This window comes from Microtus pennsylvanicus, chromosome X, assembly GCF_037038515.1.
Source record: "Microtus pennsylvanicus isolate mMicPen1 chromosome X, mMicPen1.hap1, whole genome shotgun sequence".
Lineage (NCBI taxonomy): Eukaryota > Metazoa > Chordata > Mammalia > Rodentia > Cricetidae > Microtus > Microtus pennsylvanicus.
In genome coordinates, this window is record NC_134601.1 from 33954264 (window position 1) to 33977332 (window position 23069).

Consider the following 23069-nt stretch of genomic DNA (forward strand, 5'->3'; position numbering starts at 1 on the left):
CCCTGACAAGCCCATTCTTATGCAGACTCGGTGCAGGTATCCACACCTGCTGAGTTCTTGTTGCACAGACTGAGTTTTGTAAGGAAGATGGCAAGTCACAACCCTGCTCCCTATCTTCTGGCTCTTATATTATTTCTGACCCCTCTTCTCCATAGTTCCCTAACCCTTTATACATCTGTCAACTTTAAGAAACTTAATATCAGAGGTATGTGGATTTCTGTGAGTTCAAGGCTAGCCAGGAATACATGGTGAGACTCTATCTCAAAAAAAAAATTAACAACCACATAATACTTTTATATAACTCTCCATTTGCATTCCAGGTTTATATATAAATAGCCCAGCATTGACTTTGATAATCTAGGATTTAACATTACATTTAATTATCGTATATTGGGCTTTCTTTAGCCTGGCAGGCTTCCTCAGTCCTTCTTTGTCTTTAATAATTCTTGTTGTTTAAAGCAGTGCCCATTTTCTAGGTGTGATAGTACACATCAGTAATTCCAGGTGAAGGATTATAGCTCAAGTCCAGCCTAGGCTACATAGCACGTCTCTGTCTCTTCTCACATTGTTTCTTAATTCAGATTTATCTGATACTTCCTCACAGTTATATTCAGGCCATGTGTTCCTTGCTGGAATAATATGCAGGTGATAGAATATAATATTAACAGTATACTTCTTAGGATATCATATCTGGATACACGCAATGCCCATTTACATTACATTCTTGGTACTAATTTTGATTATCTGACCATTATGTTACCTGAATCATTAAAATTATGTATTTCTGTTTTTTTATGCTACCAGTAAGCGATCTGTATGGTGATGCTTTAAAACCAAAACAAAACAAAAAATCCTGCTTCTTCATCAAACCCATCTCACCCCACTCTTACCCCCAGCTAGGCATCAACTGATGCCTATACAGTCTTCATATGATGATTGGGAAATGACCGGTTTCCCGCTGCACACTCTGTCCCACACTCACAAATTGACACTCAATATTCTTCTGTGTAGCAAGAGCCTCTCTATTTCATCTTTTTTATTTATTCATCAGTGGAGACTTGTGGATGCATTTTCATCAATAATTTAGAATTCCTTAGTACCTTCATTTTTCTTGTGTAAATGTCCCGAATTTAGCCAGTGAGAGCCTTTCAAGGCAACTGCAGGGTTTGTATGATATTCTTCTATTCCTTTTGTGAGCATTTTGTTTTGCTTTCTGGCCTAACAAAAAATACTGACGACTCTTTTTAACTTTATGCTGTCCAAACCTTCAAGTCAGCTATTTTCCCAGGAGCCCCGGTTACTTTTAGTAGGACAATTATATTAGAAAGTAAAACCTTAGTAATATGCACACACACATATCCACTCACATCATATACTAAATTGTCACCCTTCTGTTGCTGTGATAAAGGACCATGAAAAAGGCAACTTCCAGAAGAGTTTCTTTGGGCTTATGGTTCCAGTGGCTTAGATGTCTATGATGTCATCGATCCAGAGCCTATGAAGGCATAGTTAGGGTATAGCAGCAGGAGAATCAGGCTGATAACTCACATCTTGAACTGAAACAGGAAGCAGAAAGACTGAACTTTGAATGGCATATGACTTTTGAAAACCTCAGGGACATATTTCTTCCAGTCACACCTCCTAAACCTATCCACACAGTCCTATCCACTAGAGATCGAGTATCCAAGCATCTTAGTCTATGGGAAGCATTCTCATTAAAACTGCCACATATACATATGTATAAAATCTACATATGTGCACATCTGTATATATATGGAAGTATGTATAATTGCCTGTTAGTATCCAGGTGAGATTGGTTTACATGACCTGCTGAGGATCCCAGAATCTTTCAAGACTCAAATCCCTACATAAAATGGTGTAGTGTTTGCATACAATCTATAACCATCTTCCTATATACTTTAAGTCATTTGTAGACTATATTGCTTCATAAAGTATAAATTCTATAAATCGTTATTCTATTGTTTAGGGAATAGTATGAAAAAGACCATACATATTCTATGCAGATATAATTTAGAAAACTGTGTTTAGCCTCAAACATCTTGGCATATGCAGGGAAGTTATACCTGAGGTTGAGGAATCATGAATTTGAGGACAGTCTATTTCTATATGGGGGATTTCAAGCTAGCTTGGGCTACATGGTAATGTCCTGTCTCCAGTCTTTAAATCTGTAGTTTGTTGGGGCTGGAAAGACAGCCCAGTGCTGAAGAGTACTAGCTGTTTCTACTGAGGACCTAGCATAATTTTCCAGCACTCACATGGAAGCTCACAACTGTCTGTAACTCCGGTTTCAGGGGATTTACACTCTCTTCTAGTCTCTGTGGCTACTACATACACTTGGTGCACACACACACACAATAAACACCCATAAAATAAAAATAAATAAATCTTTTTTAAAAAAACCTTAAAAATCTGCTGGGTCGTGGTGGTGCACACCTTTAATCCCAGCACTCGGGAGGCAGAGCAGATCTCTGTGAGTTCAGGGCCAGCCTGGTCTATAGAGTGAGTTTTAGGAGAGGCTACACAAAGAAACTCTATCTTAAACCCCCTCTCCCCCAAAAAATCTGTAGTTGAGCCAATCCTTGATTGCAAAACCCACAGATAAAGGGGACTAACTGTAAATATTTTAGAAGTCATACAGTGTTGTGTGAGAGGCTTTTGCTGAACACACACACACACACACACACACACACACACACACACCTATCCCAGAAAGGGAACTCAAAATAGACAAAATCCAACTTGCTGCACCACTGTGTTTTTATTGGAGTAGCTTATAAGAATATGGGTAAAAAGTTACTTGAAAAAGCAGGGATAGCTCAAAAAGGCAACTTTATCACCAAAAATCCCACTACCACATGGGTCATGGTTTAGGAAATTTGCAGCCTCAGCAGCACAATTTGCAGGCGGTTCAGTGGTTTCTCCTCCTCACCTGGGCTGCTCAAAGTCTCCTCGCCCAGCAGTTGTTTACTCCTTCTGGAAAACTGGGGGAGGGGCCTTAGAGAATCTTCCAAGTTTCATTTTCCCAGAGGTGTGATGGCTTTGTTTACCTCCTGGGTCTCATGAACCTCCTGCCTTCTCCTGGAGGGAAAGTTTGAACGAGGGGGACATTGTCGGACCCCATGCAAGCCACATGAAATTCATTCCTTTCTCATCCATCGCCACAAGCTCCTTCTTGCTTTCTCTCATTCCCTATGCTGCATGCTCTTTTCTCCACGGCGAGACTCTTGAGTCTCAACAGCATCCGTGTGTACTTGCTCCATCCTGTCATATGTCTGTCATATTTTTAGAATTGATTTCCTTGGGGGCTGAGGATGTAGTTGCCTGGAGGAGCACTTGAACAGTTCTCCCCTCAACTGTATTTTTTATGGTCATTATTCCTTTAAGATGCAGTGGGTATAACTTGTTTCAGTTTGCCTTTAGTCCCATCTTTCCTATTTTTGTTTATTGATTTAATTTTAACCTTTTGAATTGATGTGTACTTTCAAATTTGAAATGAAAATTTATTGATTTATTTAATAAAAAGTTCCTTAAAAGAGAAAATATGCTAAAAAGTATATTCAGAGAATTATCCTTTTCTCTGGTATCCCTTTTACCTTCGTAAGTGGCCAAACTTGTTATTTCCTAGGTTATACTTACTGTGGTTATTGTTTTTGTAAATCCAAGAAAATGTAATATGATTAATTATTTCTATTTCCCTTGAAAATACTATATACTATATATGGTCTTTTATAATTAGGGTTTTCAGTTGGCTATATTTCCTGGAACTAATTCTCCGTCAGCTTGTAGAGAGCGTCCTCCTTGCTCTTTAAAAAAAAAAAAATAGCTACATGGTACTTCACTGTGAAAAAATATTTGTAGCTGCTTTTTAAAAAACTTTTGGGAGACCCTGTACTATCCTCTTTGTGATAAAAGTTCTGTGGTTTGTTGCTCATACTGTCCAATGATAACACAGACCACAGCTTTGTCCTAACCCTTCTCCTTTTTCAACAAGAGTCATTTACTATCTCAACCAAGTCTGGCTATTTCTATAGTATATCTTTTCATTTCCTATTATGATGGTTGTTTGTCTGTTTGGTCTTTATTTGATGTTTTGAGATGGCCTTGGCTGAGCTTAGAAATTGCTCTATAGCTGAGGCTGCCCGTTAGCTCATTGATCCTCCTGCCTCTATTTCTGAGGCGCTGGGATTACAGGTGTACCACTGTGCCCAGTTTACGTCTTGCTTTCTAGTTCTAATTTAGGCCTTTCCTACCTAACCTCAAATTAATTTTAAGTCTCCTGATCAGATCCCTTGTAAAGTAGTCATAACGAGATATCTAATTTCTGATCTCACTAAGTCCTTCATTAGAGGCGTATTATAAGGACTAAATTTTGTCTTCATTTTCCTTGTCCTTTCTTCTCCATTTTCAAGTAGAATTGTATTTTAAAATGGTATACCAATTAAGAAACAGATAACAGTAGAGAGAAAGAAAAAAAAATAATAACCAACAGAATAGATTCATTTTCCTGAAAGCTAGCCAAATGCTTGCTTTTAATCACATATATTTCCCCCCTGTTTAAGTTAATATTTGTAACCTAAAGATTATTTTCAAAAGCAAAAGCATTCTTGAGACCCTTTTCTGTGCTTGGAAAGAAAAAAAATCTTTTGGACAGTAATATAATTGTGGACCACACGACCCCAGAAGAGTACGGGAATCAACCCCTGAAGAGCTAAAAGCCTGTCCTATCAGAGCAAGCAGATTCTGCCCTGGTTTGTCATGTCATCTTGACTTCTTTTGGAGTCCAGAAATTTTAGAAAAGACAGGTGCAGATGAGTTGGGAAAGCAGAGTAAAATAGCTCTGAAAACCTCACTATCGTACAGGGACAAAGGCTATATTTGGCCATTCGCCAACCCCCTCCCCACCACACACAGTGATACAGTGCACAGATCACTGGTGTAGGAGAAAAAGATCACAGGGTTCTACTTTGAGCGAGTCACTTTCCTTCCATCCTTGTTTGCCCTGTGAAATAAAGGAAATTCATGCCTAGGTGACCTTTCTGATCACCTTTCTGATCCGAGCTTTCGTGTTGCTGAGCTCTGTACAGGAACTTTTCCGTTCCTGCAAGGCCGGGCTGAGTTTGCACAGAAAGGCCGGTAACTGTGAGGATTCTACCATTTGGAATAGTGCCCATTCTTGTGTTCTTTGCCAAAGAGAAAGAGAGAGAGATTGAGAGAGAGAGAGAGAGAGAGAGAGAGAGAGAGAGAGAGAGAGAGAGAGAGATAAATTAGCCTTGGTCAGTGGTTGCTAGATGCCAGAAGCCTGGCACAAGTCTAAGTGTGTGGCAAATAAATAAATAATGGAATCATAAGTACTGGTTCATCTCATTATATCTTTCAAGCCTCAGAAGAAACAAAATGAATTCACATCGGTGGATTATGATTGATTCTTGGTATTTTTTGTTGTTGTTGCTTTAATCCTAGGTTTTTTACCTATTGATTGATGCCTTCATTTTCCCCCACTTCACAGGCCTGTATAATTCAGTGGATAGCTGGATGATTGTGCCCAACATTAAACAGAACCATTACACAGTGCACGGCCTCCAGAGTGGGACACGCTACATCTTTATTGTGAAAGCCATAAATCAAGCGGGCAGCCGGAACAGCGAACCCACCAGACTGAAAACAAACAGTACGTTGTAGAGATTCTAGGAGGAAAGACCCATTTTCCTCTCTGGCCAGGGAGGACAATTAGCCTGCGAGACTTCCATAGTAACGTGTGAGAACAGTAGCAGTGGGTGGGGGAGCTTCACTGTTGTGAGCTTTGTGTATGGGATTTGCTGGTGCCCACGGCTGTTTGTGGACTAAGATATAGAGAATCGTGCGTGGCTCTGAAAGAAATTAGGGAAGGGTTTTTATCTGCCTTCCACCCTTGTCTCCCATGCTTAAAGAGTATTATTAATGATGGTCTACAAAGCTGTACCACAGAGAAGCCATACCTGTTAGGAATGCTCTAGGTCACAACTGATGGAGTTTAACAGGCATTTCCCAGTAGCTTAAGTGAATAGTGGTCTTTGTTTGTTTGTCTGTCTGTTTTTTAACTGCCTGTCATACATTGCAAGAATTTGAGGGCAGCCTGTTGATGGCTAGTATAGCAGCTCTGAGATCTCGTGGAAGGCTGGAGCTCCTTCTTTATGTCTTTGCTTATCCACAAGGCCACCAGATAGCCAGCGCAGCTGCTGATGCCCTGTTTCCCTTAAGACAGGAAGAAGAAGAGATAAGTTGGTAATCTTTTAATCAAGGAAACAGAAGCTTAACTGGACATTTCTTCCAATCTGTTTGACTTCTGCTTCCTTCTTATTAGCTATCCTTGTAGCAAGGAAGGCAGGAAGACTGAGTAAGAGAGAAAAATAGAAGACAGTGGCGCTGTATTAGTACGTGGTGTCTGTCACAGAAGCATACTGTATACTAACGCTCTTGCCGCACCCAGGACCTGGGCCCTGGGACAGTGCTTTTGTCATATGGTTGTGAGTTGCTGCAGTGAAGCAATGCTAGCTCTCATCATCGATGGTGGAGCAGCCACTGCAGCAAAGTTGCCAGATTCTATGCACACCCCAATTTCAAGAAAACCAGCATCTCCTGTTGCTGAGCTCTTCTCAGTTTCTTTTCTGTTCTGAGCAATCGCCTCATTAACACAGAGAGACTTTCCCACCTCAACCTTTGCAACATTCTTTAAAAGCTACCCAAATCCCAACCCACTCACTGAAATAAACCAAGAGGATGTGAGACTTTGCGTGGTCCCTTTTAATTTCATAATACATGATGGGAACACTTTATAAGCTCCCATGTGCTTGGAATATGGCTTCCAGCATAAGGCTGATATGAGAGACGGACAGTTTTCACACAGAGGGAAAATAATGTCTGCATGAAGGCTATTTTGGTGTGTGTGGGGGGGTGACTTACAGTCTTACTTAATTGCAAATTGTGTCATCTTGCCTACTTCCTTAATATAATCCAAACTGCAGCTGACCTGCCCTTACCAGAGGATCAACATCATATTGAGGCTCCTCTGTTAATGATGATCCTGGAGGGGAAAGGCACAGTTCTTAAATGCTTTATCATACTCCCCCGCTTTCTTCTACCTTTTTCAGGCCAACCCTTTAAACTAGATCCCAAAATGACTCACAAGAAGTTGAAGATCTCTAATGATGGACTGCAGATGGAGAAGGATGAAAGCTCTCTGAAGAAAAGCCACACCCCGGAGAGATTTAGTGGAACGGGGTGTTATGGGGCAGCAGGAAATATATTCATTGACAGTGGCTGCCACTACTGGGAGGTGGTCATGGGTTCTTCAACATGGTGAGTGGATATTTTTTCTTTCCTTCCCCCCATCTTCTCTACCGTTAGGTTCCCAGGAGATTCCGTTCCACCGCACAACTAAAATAGCAATAAGTCAAAGTTAAGATGTATGCAATACGAACCAGTCCTAGAAAACTTGGCTGGCTTTTAAAAGATAAAATCATGGGAAATATAGTGAGCTAGGCGACGGGAAATGATGTATCACTGTAATTGCTGGCTCTGCAAGCTCCGGTGATGTTATCATTATGTATGTAAATGTAATTTTTTTAAAGGAACAAGCACATAATCACTCATAAGTCCTAAAGAACGTCTATCACAACTCATATCATTCCTAAGTATTTTTCTGTCTTCCCCATGGTCTCAGGTATGCAATTGGTATTGCCTACAAATCAGCCCCGAAGAATGAGTGGATTGGCAAAAATGCCTCTTCCTGGGTCTTCTCGCGGTGCAATAGTAACTTCGTGGTGAGGCATAACAACAAGGAAATGCTGGTGGATGTGCCCCCACAGCTGAAGCGGCTCGGTGTCCTCTTGGATTATGACAACAACATGCTGTCTTTCTATGACCCGGCTAACTCTCTCCATCTCCACACTTTCGATGTGACCTTCATTCTTCCAGTTTGTCCAACATTCACAATCTGGAACAAATCCCTAATGATCCTGTCTGGCTTGCCTGCCCCAGATTTTATTGATTATCCCGAGCGGCAGGAATGCAACTGCAGGCCTCAAGAATCCCCCTATGTGTCCGGGATGAAAGCTTGCCATTAAGTGTCAAGAGAGCATGTAATTCACTGGCTCTCCAGTTCAGCACTCTTCCCCTCCTAAGTCTCCATTAGTGTTCCATATGAGATACAAAAGAAAGTTCATTGGAAGCACCCGTCCTAAATAACTAGATATTGTAGATTTAATTTTTGTGCATTAAAGCTTATGTTTAAATTTATGTATTGAGTTACTCAGAACAAATTATCTGAATAGTCTGGGTTTATGCCACTGGGGAAGAATTTTAGAGACTGTCTCTGTCATCATTGGAGAATTAAAAATTCCCAGTGATTTGGGAGTATAAATGATACTGGAAGGAATTAGCCTTTCTAGCAGCGGCTAGTTTGACCAGGTAGAATTTGCACAGTGTCTAATTATTGCATATTATATGTTAATAAACTAACAATCGAGGTGTTATGAGAATACCATACATGTGTATATATAATATATAAAATGACTGAATTCATTTTATGAGCAAAATGACATAGTTCATTTTATCTATTACATATATACAATAAATCTTAATTTGCTCATTTAAGTGAGAAACATATTGAGAAGGAAAATAAATTATACTGCCCATTCTTATTTCTGAGATGAAACATCACAGTAGACTGACATTGTTCTCTTCCTCCCTTTGTAGCCTTCCTTTCTCCCCTCTTGTCACATGTACAAACACATGCAATCACAACGCAGGAAGTGAGAAGAGCTCTTGGTTAGATTAGGAGAGATCTGTGGACAAGATGATATAAGAGATGCTAATGCTACATTGAAAATTGATTCCAGTAAAAGTGTGCCATGTAGCATAATTTCATTAATATTATTTAATAGAGATTTATTTGAATTATTAAAAATTGTCATAGAATATTTCAAAGAAATATAGTTTTGTTACTCTCAAATGCATAGTTATTAGACTTAAGCTAAAAAATAGAGTTCCTTAATGGAGTTTCTTCAGAACTCGCCTTACTTGGTCAGTAAGAATAGTGTTACAGGTTCAACAACTCTATGAATACAAATGTATTTTCAGATGGAGCACTCCTGAAATGCTATTTTCCATGATAGGATCAATACTCATTCTTTTGTGAATTTGTTTACGTTATTCACTCGCTCAGCATCCCCTTCATGACAAATAGCACAAATCCCATCCTACTTTTCACCAGACTAGTTAAAGGAAATTGAGCTTCATGGCTTGTGATTTCACCAATTATTTTGCAAAGATTGGAAACGCCAGAGAAATAGAATCTTCTCCTAGGAGCAAAGTCCACTCCTTGGCAGTTGTAGTGATTACAGCTGTGTGGCTGTAAAGCGACAGTAGTAGCCATTACCTGGATTGTATGTAGCCTCGACGCAGTGTCAAATGTTTGCCCCTCTTTCTACCAACATGGCAGATTCTTATTTATTAATTTGTTCAATGAACTGTTAGATGCCACACTACAACTGCAAGAGTGCACATATTACTAAAATTCAGTCCCTGCTGCCAAATGACTCACTCTTATGCATAAGAGACAACATATCGTTGTAAATCTCGCCTAATAACACTTATGGAGTGTTTGCTATCTACCATGAAAAGCAAGATCAGCGGCCAGACAAAAGGAAGGCTCAGATTTACAAGTCAAGTGGCAAAGTCAGCTCCTTTGACTTTAAATATCATATGTACCTTACGGCTCATCAGGGAATAGACAACCTCGGTACAGCTCAGCAGTGCTGGTAACAAGCTCATGGTATTAGAAGGCTCCCAGCCTTGAGACTGAGATAGTCCTAGCTTCTCTGCCAGCTAACTAGCAGTGTGACCTCAGGAAAGCACTTCTCCGAGCCTGTTTCCTCTTCTGTAAAATGATTTTATTTTATAAGGCTGGTGCGAAGGTTTATAAAGGTAGTGTGTATCAGTTGCCTAGTACGGCACCTGGCATCCACTGTGTGTGCCACCAACATACCCAACACTGGTCATTTGTTTTTTATGCCCTTTAAGTTTTAGTTCTAGGAACAAAGCTTTATTCCCCATTCTACTTTTGACTGCAGCCTAGGACTACCTTTCCCTCAGTTAACTAGTGACCTCCCAAACTGGTATGTGTGGCCCTCTGGGGCACTCCCCTGGCACACTGAGCACCCCTTCTCAGCAATAATCACATTGTATGATAGTATTTCTCAGAAGGTCATTTTCAGAAGGCCATCCTCAGAAGACCCATTTTAGAACCACCCTCCGTGATTTGTTCCTTGAAACAATTTATGCTTGGCTTTTATTTAATTACACTATCTGGGAACATAAAAAAAACTTAGATTTGTGACAAACTTCTCAGGTTATTCTGATTCACACAAAAGTTTAATGTATAGTAATTCTCTTTCCGGCTAGAGTGGGAATACCTTGAGGGTAAGGACCATGGCTTTTGTTGTTGCTGTAATTTTAAGACCCAGCACAGTGTCTGGAGCAAAGTAGTTGCCTGACTAATGTTTGTTGAAAGAGCGTATGAATGAACAAATGAATAATCAAAATTGCTTTGTTTGACTGTAATGTCCACTAGTGGTATTTGTTATTCTTGGACAAGTTGGTTACTTATTTAGTCTGTATTGATATTAGTTTGTAGATGTACAAAAGAACATTGTTCCAGATTGGCAGTTATCATGGAGAATTGTCTTTGGAGCATGTGGTATCATTTTCCCAATAACATTTCATGTTTTCATGAACTTCAATGAACCGTATTGTTCTTTGAAGGTAGATTTAAGTTTTCATTATAGGCAGAGTTAAGCCTACTGAAATAGGCTACTGAAATATAAACTGGGAAATTCAATAGGGTTTGTGGTAAGCAATGAAGCTTGACTCTGAAATCCCAACTTCTGAGGCACGTAATTGAAATGCCTTCCAAGAAACAACGTGGTGACAAATCACTCAGAGGGCTATGATGGGTCCCAGATATTTACTTCAGTAAACTTAAGGACTTTCATAAAATACTGGCAATGGCAGGGACCAGAGGCTACCTCTAGCTAAAGCCAGTTGCACAAACAGAACATGACCTACATTTAACATCATAAGGAAATGTGATTCCATAAACGTGGTCATTGTTGCTTTACTTGATCTAACTATTCAGAACTTTTTCTCCTAGAGAATTATTTTCTGTCTGCAATTTATGCTTGTTTCCACTTTTTCTATTGTCTTGTTGAAGAAAGCACAAAATAAAGCTAAGCTTGTTTGGAGACTACGGAAGAAATTTTAATGCCACATTGATGTTCTTGCTACTTGTAAGAGTAACTGCATCTGGCTGTGTTTTTATTATGTAATTCCATTGTGTGTCTTTGGATGCAGTGAAGTTCATATTGCAGCAAAAATCACTTATACATGCTTTTCAGCTCAAGCATTCTAGGTGAATTCTCTCAGCTTCCATGGTTTACATATTTGTATATGACTACCTGGATGGATCAGTTCATGGATGGACTTTCAAATAAGCTCAGAGGCTGAAACCCCTTTCTTTCAAGGAATGGAGAATGCGAGGCAGGTAGACATAAACCACTTCCACAATTATTTGTAGTTCCTGAAGCCAATTCCAGCCTGAGAGCCACTGGGCTGTATTTGGTTGTGCATTCCAAGTTGGCCAGACTTACTGCCATCAGGTCAGGCAAAACTGCCTTTGATGGTGTGCTCTGCCAGCTTCAGAGATAGGCTGTGTTATTGTTATTGGCTAGAATATTTATTAGACTATTGTTGGACTATTTTTTATCTAATGCTTTACCCCAGGCTTGTTTGTACTGGGAGCTCTGGACGAATAGTGTCTCTCCTAGTAACAGAAACATGAGCATCTGTGGATTACACAGTCTCACCTCTCTCTAAAGATCCCAACCCATCCAAAATGCTATATTATGAATTAAATAAATATATATGTATTCATGAGTTGTTGGATGTCTCTCATTGTAGCTTATTGGGGAAAAGACTAAATGAAAGATGGTAATGAGTTCCCAGAACTAGGTATGTGGCTCAGGGAAGTGTGTGTGTGTGTGTATGTGTGTGTGTTGTGTGTGTGCATCAATAACCATGTAATTGGTAGAGATCTCAGTAAGTAAAGATCTATGAGGTTTTAAATTTAGGTCCAATTATGAAGACTTTGGTTTTAGGAGAAGACTGTAGTCAAAACATCTAAAGAAATAAAGATCTAAAGTCCATGATTCATGAATCACGAACATGATTCATCTAGCTTCAGATATTGTGGCAGAAGGCAAGAATTAAAGAACAATTAACCTCCCGCTGCTAGAATCCATTAGGTAAGACCAGAAGATGATCACAATTAAGTAAGATGACTTACTTACTGTTAAACATCTGGCCTGGAGGAGGACCTGGGATTTGACATACCCTATTCAACGTTGCCATTGCATGGAAACGAAAAGGCCATGTAAACATGGACTGAACCAGTCTAGGGAAGTAGAGAAATGGCTTGAAGAAAATGGTCAGACCAGGGATGCATAGCTTAAAGGCAAAATAATTAATACACAAAGGAGACAAGAACTTGAAACACTATGGCTTTAATGGCTTGTTAGTAGCCTAGATGACTACCAAATATGAAGCTGTTGTTGTCTACAACTAGGGTTTGGATAAACGTGTGTGTGCGCGCACGCATGAGAGAGAGAGAGAGAGAGAGAGAGAGAGAGAGAGGGAGAGGGAGAGGGGGAGGGAGAGGGAGAGGGAGAGGGAGAGGGAGAGAGAGAGATGGATTTTTGAAAAGGCCAGCTTCAATCAGTGTGGTAGCAGAAAAAGCAAGGGTCTTTCATGTCCCTGCCCCCCCCCCCCCCCCGCCTAGGAACGGAAACAGTCAGAGTGTCAATGAAGCTGAACCATACATAACAACATATATGGCATGGTAGCTAATGAGAATGGCTCTTTCTCTATGAAATTCCTGGCATGGAGGATCAAAGTGGTCTTCTTATAACTGCTGGGCACAACATACGAATATACACTTGTGACTTGTTTGGTCTGGTCATTTAAGAAACATTTACAGACTGGGCGGTAGTGGCACATGCCTTTAATCCCAGCACTTGGGAAGCAGAGGCAAAAAAAGAAAAAGAAACATCTACTCCATGGCCCTGCTGTAGCAGGGTAAGTGTTGATGTACATGGCTCCTGTTTCCACCAAGGGCCATGCCAGTGCCCGGGATCTGGGCTGCCACCCGAAGCCATGTTGGTACCCGAGGGTCATACTGTATGTAGCCTAGGCCCATACAGATACATACAGAGTGGCCTGCTCTGCTACCTGGTACCATGGTGATGTTTGGGTCAGAGCTGCAGCTAAAGCCCATGTCTGGGTACGTGGCCTTACTGCAATCAGGGCCGTGGTTTCTGTTACCATCGAAGACCATGTGGATGCTCAGGGTCTGGGCTGCCACATGGGGCCATGTTGGTGTCCAAGGGCTATGCTGTCACTGGGGCCATGCTGATCTGAGTAGTCTGTGCTGCCACCTGTGGCCATGGTGTTGCCCAGGTTCGAGCTACTGCTGAGTGGTATCTCTGGGTCCATGGCCCTATAACAGCTAGGGTCTGAGTTGATGTTCATGGCTTCTGTTACCACCAAGGGCCCTACAGATGCCTGGAGTCTGGTCAGCCACCTGAGACTATGGTGGTGTTTGAGACCCATGCTGCCACCAGGGCCCTACTGATCTGGCTAACTTGAGCAGCCACAGGGGTCATGGTGATACCTAGGACTGAACTGCTACCCAGAGCCATGTCCAAGTTCATGGTCCTACTGCAGCTGGGGTCTGTATTGATGCCTGTGGCCCATGTTAGCACAGGGGGCATCAAAACCATGCATGATGAAATCTGGGGGCCAGGCCGAGCCGGCCCTGCCCTTTGCTGGCCTTGAGAAAGCTGCCCCTGTCCCTCTCTGGACATTGCAGCAAGAGATCTGGCTCTGACTCTCATGGAAGAGCTGGCCGCAACGACCTGGACACCAGAGAGCTGGCCCCTTGTACTCTGAAGAGATGGCCCCACTCCTCACTACAAGCAAGGATGAACTGGCCCTGCTGATGTGGGCCTAGGAGACTTGGCCTCCACCCATCATTTAAGGGGCTGGCCCCAAAGCAGGGTTTGAGCTCAATTGTCACCCAGGTCCACATCCAGGGGCTTGGGTTGGCCCACCCTAACATCTACCCCATCTATGACCTCCTGGAGCATGTGGAGGGACTCGGCCTGAGGAGCTGGACCCACAGGACCTTCATAACTTGAGGAGTTTCGAGGACAGTCCAGTGGTGATGGTGTGCCAGAGGCCTTGAAGCAGACCAGTGACTCCTTGCAGTGCACACTGGCAAGCAAAGCTGATGGGACAGGAGGGTATGCTGCACAGTGCACCTTAGGTCCCAATGCCACCCAGATGAATGGGGAGGGTGAGAAAGAAAAAGTGGGTTTTGTTTGTTTTGGTTTGGTTTTAATTTTTAAAATTTTTCTTTTGTGAGGAGGAAGGTTGCAGGAGTGAAGGGCAGATATGGAGGGACTGGGAGGTGGGTGGAATTGGGGTGCATGACGTGGCATTTCTAAGGAATCAATAGAGAAATTATGCTTAAACATTTACTCTCTGATGTATATCTTGCATATCACCATAGAACCTTCATCTAGCGGTGGATGGAGATAGAGACAGAGACAGAGACCCACATTGGAGTACTGGACTGAGCTCCCAAGGTCCAAATGAGGAGCAGAAGGAGAGAGAACATGAGCAAGGAAGTCAGGACCGCTAGGGGTGTGCCCATCCACTGAGACAATGGGGCTGATCTAATGGGAGCTCACCAAGGCCAGCTGGACTGGGACTGATGGAGCATGTGATCAAACCGGACTCTCTGAATGTGGCTGGCAATGAGTGCTGACTGAGAAGCCAAAGACAATGGCACTGGGTTTTAATTCTATTCCATGTAATGACTTTGTGGGAGCCTAGTCTGTTTGGATGTTCACCTTCCTAGACCTGGATGGAGGGGGGAGGACCTTGGACTTCCCACAGGGCAGGGAACCCTGACAGCTCTTTGGACTGGAGAGGGAGGGGGAGGGGAATGGGGGAGGGGGAGGGAAGTGAGAGGAGGGGAGGAGGTGAAAATTTGTAATAATAAAAGAAAGAAAAAAAGAATTCACTCTCCATTAGGTTCCTAGCATTCTTTTCATTACTGTGGGGAGATACTAAGATGAAAGCTGTTGCTAATATTTATAATAGAGTGTGCCATTCAATAATTACCCCGTATTGTTTTCAATCTCTAAATTTTATGAATTATTGGTAATTGAGAAAGGAAATATTTCTTAGACACATAGATATGAGAATAGAAGCTCTTACCAAGATGTATTATACAGACTTGTGCATAGTAGATTCTTAGAAAATGTTGTAAAATAAAATTAGAATACAACCCGATCAGCAAACTGACAAGAAGGCTACCCTGTCTATTTCAAGGTTTGTTTTTGGTAACTTTAGCACCACCACATACGCAATCTTTATCAGGCCCTGACTTCTGACCCAACACTCCCGTGAGGTTTTCTTAACATTGTTATTGAAAACTGGGCTCTTTAAATTCGGGAAACAATTAGAAGGATTGATAAATTACTCCCCAATGATGCGCTGATGGAAGACTGTCGGCAACTTATATCCCTACTGTATGTATTAATACCATCAAATTAACGGGGTCTAGATTCATAAACATCTGGATATGTGTATGGAAGTTCCTAGATGGGGTCAGGAGAAGTGGGAAAGATCAACAAAAATCTGGGCAGCACCATTCTGTAGTATGCTGCGGTCTCAGACTAGGACAGCTTTGATCTTTCTGCTTTCTCACTGTGGATGCAGCGGGACCAACTGCCTCCAAATTATGCTGACATGACTTCTGCCATAGTAGACTGACTATACTTGTAAGCTGTGAGTCAGAAGAAGCCCTTTCCTGAGTTGCTTTTATCACAACAGGAAAAAAAAGTAACTAATGCTCTTGTAAACTATGTTCTTTCTTCTCAGAAACCAGGGAAATAGTAACAAGGACCTTCAAGAGACAATTCATTATATAATTCAGGGCTCACAAGGTGAGGAGGGAAATTTTGAATTTTCAGATTTTATTTATTTAGTTGTTGCTTTATCTATCTATCTATCTATCTATCTATCTATCTATCTATCTATCTATCTATCTATCTGGTTTTTTGAGACAGGGTTTCTCTGTAGCTTTGGAGCCTGTCCTGGAATTAGCTCTTATAGACCAGGCTGGCCTCAAACTCACAGAGTTCTACCTGCCTCCACCTCTCGAGTGCTGGGATTAAAGGCGTGTGCCACCACCGCCTGGCTGAATTTTCAGATTTTAAAGGGTCAGCTGAAGCCAGATGTGGTGGCATATGCCTGTCTTGAAATCAGCCTGCAAAAAAGAAAACAGGAAATAATCAATCAATCAATCAGCTGCTAATGTGGTGAGGGGCTTATAGTAGATACATTTTGGAACAAAAAGGATCTTTTAAATGATGGATTATAGATGCAATCTCTGCTGTCTGTGAAGCTGGCCTCCTCTCACACCGCAGTGGGGATCTGCTACTTTTCCAGTGAGATTAGAAAGCCCAGAAACTGGAACTTTCCCTGCGATGTAAGCTGGCAGGAAACAGCCCATTATAATTTACATGTGTTTTTTCAGCTCAGCTTCTTCAGAAATAAAAGAAGGTGCTATAATGTACCAGAAATGTGAAATTTATAGCAAGTAGCTGTCAAATACACACAAGGCAAGGCTAAGTTCAAGGCCGGACAGATGCAGTGGTAAAGATACAATGGAAGACTTTTCAGATTTGGTGAAAGGAAACAGCAGTTAAAAAGTATAGCTTCTGGTTGTCCTTACCCCAAATACCAGGAAGAATGCTCTCCCCTCAAAAGGCCTGAGGACTTTCATGTATGTTGGAGAATGTTCCATTACTTAGAAGTCAAATCTGCTTACACTATGGGTTGGCTTTATATTCTAGGGTCTATTCTGAAGAAAATGATTAGAAAGCCTTGGGTCCCGTCAGAACCCACATGATTGGAAGCAAAGTGAAACTGACTGATGACAACAGCTTTCCTATGGAGACATAAGGAGGCAAATGCAATATGGTCTTGAAGCAGTCTCCCCCAAACTCCCAATCTACTGTGCTCTGGGAAGAGAATTATAGGCATTCTTCTAAGATTCAGACTGGCTGTGGGCCAAATTTGCCTGCAGAGCCTAGTTGGATAGTGCAAAGCCTCCAGAGTGGTTGAGTAAAGCCTTTCTTTGATAAAGGTTTAATTTTCCTGCGATAAAGGTGGGAGCCACAGGAAGAAAAAGGAAGTAAAGTCAGGGTATGCTGAGGAATTTTTGCACTCCTTCCCTCTGTTGATCTTCACACCTGCTCTTTTGTTATTGCCCGTCCCTGTACAACAGCAGGTAGGAATGGACTGAGAACTAAAGGAATATCCAAATATACCAAAACTGAATCCTCAAAGATTCAGTACCAAGGCCAGAGAATCACAGGGGCCAAATGTTCTGTCCCCTGGTTCTTAAGTTTTCAAGTATAAATTGTATTGCATGAATAATATTTTAATATTTATCTATTCTCTCTCTGTGTGTGTGTGTGTGTGTGTGCGCGCGCGCGCGTGATGAATGCAAAGATACTTGTTGAGTACAGAAGGCAGTGTCAGATTCCCCAGAACTGGAGTTACAGAGTTACAGGCTATTGTGAACTGTCTGACATGGGTGTTGGGAACTGAACTCTGTTCCTCTGGAGGAGCAGCAAATGCTCTTAAGTGAGGAATCTCTCCAGCTTATGCATGAATATTTTTTTAAAACAATTATCATAATGTGTGTGTGTGTGTGTGTGGTCTACATGTGTCATGAAGCACATGTGGCGCTCAGAGGATAAATTGCAGGAGTCTGTTCTCTCCTTCCACCATGTGAGTCCCAGAGACTGAAGTCAGGTCCTTAGACTTGGCGATAGGAATCTTTACCCATTAAGCCATCTTACCTGCCCATGGATAAATTTTACGTTTGGGGTAATATATTACTATCTAGGCCAAGGTTAGCTCAAACTCCTGAGTCTCCTGAGTCATTCTCCCCAAGTGTTGCTATTACAGATATGTCTCACTAAAATTGGCCTTTTAAAAGTAACATAATTCTTTATTGATTCTTTGGGAATTTCACATCATGCACCCAATCCTGCTCCCCTCCCAGTCCCTCCATATCCACCCTCACCCTGAAGCATACCCCCAAATGAATTCCCCAGATTAATTAAAAACAAAAAACCCACCTCGATCCTCTGTCTTTCCATCACCTCTTCATTCATCCTGTTATGATTCAGCCACAATAGAACTGACACTTCCAGGTTCCAGTGCCAGGCATGTGCGAACAAGCCCTCATGCATGACCCACGTGTGGCATGGTTGCATCACCTACATATGACACAGCTACATGAGCCCTTGTGTGCATGCGTGAGCTCCGTCATCTGCTTATAACATAACCACCTCATTCCCCTTGTGTGCATGCGCTAGGCAGTCCTTAAAAGCTGGATGCACCATCTTCAGCGCTCTCTCTCTCTCTCTCTCTCTCTCTCTCTCTCTCTCTCTCTCTCTCTCTCTCTCTCCTTCTGCACACCGACCTCACCAGGCCTGTACAATCCTGAATAAACTCCTAAAGGGTTTGTTGCTTGTTCTGCATTTCCTTCTCACTCGAGCCAGGTAATTTCATTGGTGCCATGAGACTCGGGAGGCTCTCCTGGGGTCAGGATCCAGAACCAGGTATTTTTTCCACAACAATCATGTGTTCCATCTGTCTGAGCGTGACCTCTACTCATACCAACAGCTTCAGTTGGTGATTTCCCCCATTCTGGTCAGCTTAACCATTTCTCTGAACCCAAGGAATTGACCGTTGAGCTCCTGGAAATCTTCTGGTGTTCCTAGAAATGGGAGGACAGCCCCAACCATGGCCTTCACAGCTACAGTTGAGCTCTTTGCTGACATTCATTTCTGGATTGCTTCCCTTAGCCAAAAACGTCATTAGACAACCCAGGGTTGCCTGTCCGCCTCAGATTTTTCATTTTAGTTTTCTTTTGGACCACTTGTCAGTGGTCCCTGCTGAGAGAGGTTGCTAGGACTCTAGCCTCTCTGGCTTCCCAGTCGCCTGGACTGGAGCCAGTCTGGCTTTAACACCCTGCCTGTAGATAGAGGATGCTCAACTACAAGCCCTGCATTGTTTGCCACTGTTTCACACCCTGCCTATAGAAGTGAGATGTCCCCCTATAAGTCCTATGGTGTTGCCATTTTTGCAGGTTTTTATGGTTTCAGCTCTGGGTAGCAAGCCATCTAAGACCATCAATCCAGCCCCCACACTGGCATGCCTTTTAGAGGCCCTAAAACCCCAGACCTTAATACCCTACTTACAGATTCCCACATTTGTCCATCTTTGTTCAAAAAATGGCTTTGTTGCAATTTAGATAACAGTTTAAAGTGGCCACCTAATGGTACCTTTGATCTCAATATTCTACAGGAGCTTTCTAACTACTGTCAGCACACAGGCAAATGGAAGGAGTTTCCTTATATCCAAGCCTTTTACTATCTAAGCTCTAAGACTAAGCCATCTCTCTGTCCTTGCAAGTTGTTTGCCTGCTCAGATGCTCCTGGCTATACCATCTGAGCCGGAAGAACCCTCCACTTCCACTCTGGACCCAGCTAATGAACCCCTGCCTTTTCCACCTCATTTGGCAGCTACTCCCACTCCTTCTTATAATCTCACCTTTCATGATATCTATATGATCCTATCTAATAACCTACTTCCTGAAGAATGCAGGTGAGTTTGGGAGCAGGCCAGACTACACGCAGACAAGGTTCACCAAACACATGCAACACCCCCCCCCCAGGGGCCAGACTACATGCAGATTATATTTACCAAACACATGCAACACACCCCCCAGGGGCAGAGATGGTCCCCGAGCAGGAACCACACTGGGATTATAATACCCCAGGAGGAATTTTAGCTATGGATCAGTTTTTGACTTGCCTTCTGGCAGGTCTTTGTAAGGTTGCCCTCAAGGCAATAAACCATAATAAGCTCTCCGAGGTCATTCAAAATCTGAAGGAAACTCCTTCTGCCTTTTTGGAATGCCTCACTAAAGCCCTGTTACAGTATACTAACTTAGATCCAGAAAGCACTGAAAGCAGACAGTTCCTCATGACTCATTTTTTTTCTCAGTGCTACCCTGACATTAAGGCTAAAATTAGATGTTTGGAAAAAGGCCCCTTGACTCCATAGGCTGAAGTCTTAGAGTTGGCTTTTAAGGTGTACCATGCGAGAAATGACAAAGCCCTCAACTACCACTGTCACATGCTAGCCATGGCCCTCCAACTGGCAGAGGTGACAGACCACCCAACCTGTGCTTCCATGCTGCTCCCTTGCCTTCCCCAGGGCTCAAGGACCACCAGGCCCGTGTTTCAAATGTGGTAGAACTGGTCACTGGGCCCGAGCATGCCCTAATCCTCATCTTGGTCCTGTGAGACCTTGTCCTAGATGCCAAAGGGAAGGACATTGGGCAGTTGATTGTCCTCGTGTACATTGTGGCATGGAGACATCAAACCCAGAAAATTCTCAAGTTGACCTTCTAGTTCTTGCCATGGACAAGTGAGGCTTCCCGGGCTCCTTTGACCTGACCACAACCGTCATCTGTAACAGGGAGCCATGGGTAAACATAACGATATCAGGACAGCCCATCTCCTTTTTCTTTGACACCGGAGCCACATACTTGGGACTGAGGGAATTCTGGGGGCCTACCTCTCCTTCTAGTTTCCCTATTGTCAGGGTATGGGGACAGCCTTATCTATCTCAGCAGACCCCACCACTTAACTGTGTTTTAGGACTATTTATCTCACTCATTCATTTTTAGTCATGCCAACCTGCCTGGTACCTCTTATGGGAAGAGATTCTTTTAGCAAAAGTGGGAGCTTTCATCTCGTTTGCTCCTTCCATTCACTTTACCCCAGATTCACCAGCAGCTCAACTCCTCCTCCTTCTAGCCTCCAAACTTCCCAGCTCCAATGTATCTTTTCCTCTACCAGCCTCTCAGGTAGACCCCCATGTCTGGGACCCCCAAAACCCCTCTGTTGCTAAACACCATTCTCCCATCATTATCCAATTATAAGATCCCACTAAGTACATTACCCAAGCTCAGTACCCCCCTCTCTCTCCAGAGCCTTAGGGGACTTAAGCCTATTATCTCTGACCTTCTAAGAAAAAATCTACTTTGCCCCACCTCTTCTCCCTTTAACACCCCTCCCTATACTTGCTGTTAAAAAACCTAATGGAACCTATCACCTGGTTCAAGACCTCTGGCTCATTAACTCCACAGTGGTCCCTCTTCATCCTGTAGTGCCTAACCCTTACACACTTCTTTCCACTATCTCCCCAGGAACCTCCCACTTCTCAGTTCTAGATTTTAAGGATGCTTTTTTCTCTATTCCTCTCAGCTCGCAATCTCAAAATATCTTTGCCTTCACCTGGACTAACCCTGACACTTAACCTCTCCACACAGCTCACCTTGACCGTCCTTTCCCAGGGATTCTGGGACAGCCCACACCTATTTGGTCAGACTTTAGCTTCTGGTCTACTCTCACTGTCTCTCCCTAAGTCTAAACTCATACAGTATGTAGATGATATTTTACTTTGCAGTCCATCCTTAAAGATCAGCAAAACTGCCGGGCGGTGGTGGCGCACACCTTTAATCCCAGCACTCGGGAGGCAGAGGCAGGCGGATCTCTGTGAGTTCGAGACCAGCCTGGTCTACAAGAGCTAGTTCCAGGACAGGCTCCAAAACCACAGAGAAACCCTGTCTCGAAAAACCAAAAATAAATAAATAAATAAATAAATAAATAAATAAATATCAGCAAAACTTATACCTCTGTTTCTTTAAATTTCCTGTCCAAAAAGGGTTGTAGAATCTCACCTTCTAAAATCCAACTGTCTGCCTCTTAGGTCATTTACTTGGGATTAACTATTACCCAACCCAAAAAGCTATTACCCTAGACAGGAAAAAGCTAATTCAGTTCCTTCTACAAAAGAAGAGGTTTTATTGTTCCTAGGAATAGCTGGCTTTCTGTGTTCCTAGATCCCTTCTTTTTCTTTCCTCACCCACCACTTATATGAGGTGGCTCTCAGCTCTCTGCACCTTCTCTATCCTGTTAATAAACCCTTCCAGAGACTCCAGCAAGCCCATATCCAGGTCCCAGCTCTTCATCTCCTAGATTTAATTTGTCCTTTCTCCCTCTATGTAATAGAGAAGGAGGGATATGCCCTTGGGGTTCTAGGACATCAACTGGGACCTTCCTCAGCACCTGTAGCATACCTGTCAAAGAAGCCGGGCCTTACCACTTAGGGCTGGGCACCCTTCATACGTGCTTTAGTGGCCATTGAGCTTCTTATTTGTGAGTCAAAGAAACTAACCTTTGGGTCACCCACCACTATCTTCTCCCACCACAATCTGTCCCACCTCTTAACTTACAAAGGCTTACAAACCTTACCCTCTTGCTGGTTCCTTTCCCTCCTGGCGGCACTAGTATAAAATGCCACACTCACTTTTCAATGCTGCCCACCCCTTAATATCTCAAACTCCTACCTCAAACTAACATTAATTATTCTCCATCTCATTCCTGCATAGAAACCTTAGAGGATCTACTGCCCCACCCCTCACATATACAGGAGGGCAAACTGTCCCAGGCCACTTATACCTGGTATACACAGATGGCAGCTCCTTTTTATGTGAAGAGACCTGTAGAGCAGGCTATGCCATAGTGTCAGATACTAGGGTGGTGGAGGCACAGGCACTCCCTGATCATACCACTAACCATGCCTTCCAGTTAGCAAAGGGACAATCTTTAAATGTTTACACAGACTTCAAATATGCCTTTCATATCCTTCTGTCCCACACAGCTATCTGGAAGAAGCGTGAGCTTCTTACGATGAAAGGAGGATCCATAACTAACTCAGGTTACATTATAGAC

The 23069-nt window shown here is 42.7% G+C and overlaps 1 protein-coding gene across 3 annotated transcripts in view; it reads left to right on the forward strand.

Annotated features, from left to right (window-relative positions):
- Mid2 (midline 2) overlaps positions 1-11991 on the forward strand; it is a 101102-nt gene extending 89111 nt beyond the window's left edge. For all 3 annotated transcript variants that reach the window (XM_075957181.1, XM_075957180.1, XM_075957182.1), the window contains exons 8-10: positions 5528-5689; positions 7149-7356; positions 7721-11991. In XM_075957181.1, the coding sequence (XP_075813296.1) occupies positions 5528-5689; positions 7149-7356; positions 7721-8123 (773 nt within the window). In that variant the 3' untranslated portion in view covers positions 8124-11991. The remainder of the gene's footprint in view (positions 1-5527; positions 5690-7148; positions 7357-7720) is intronic.
- Positions 11992-23069: the final 11078 nt, after the last annotated feature.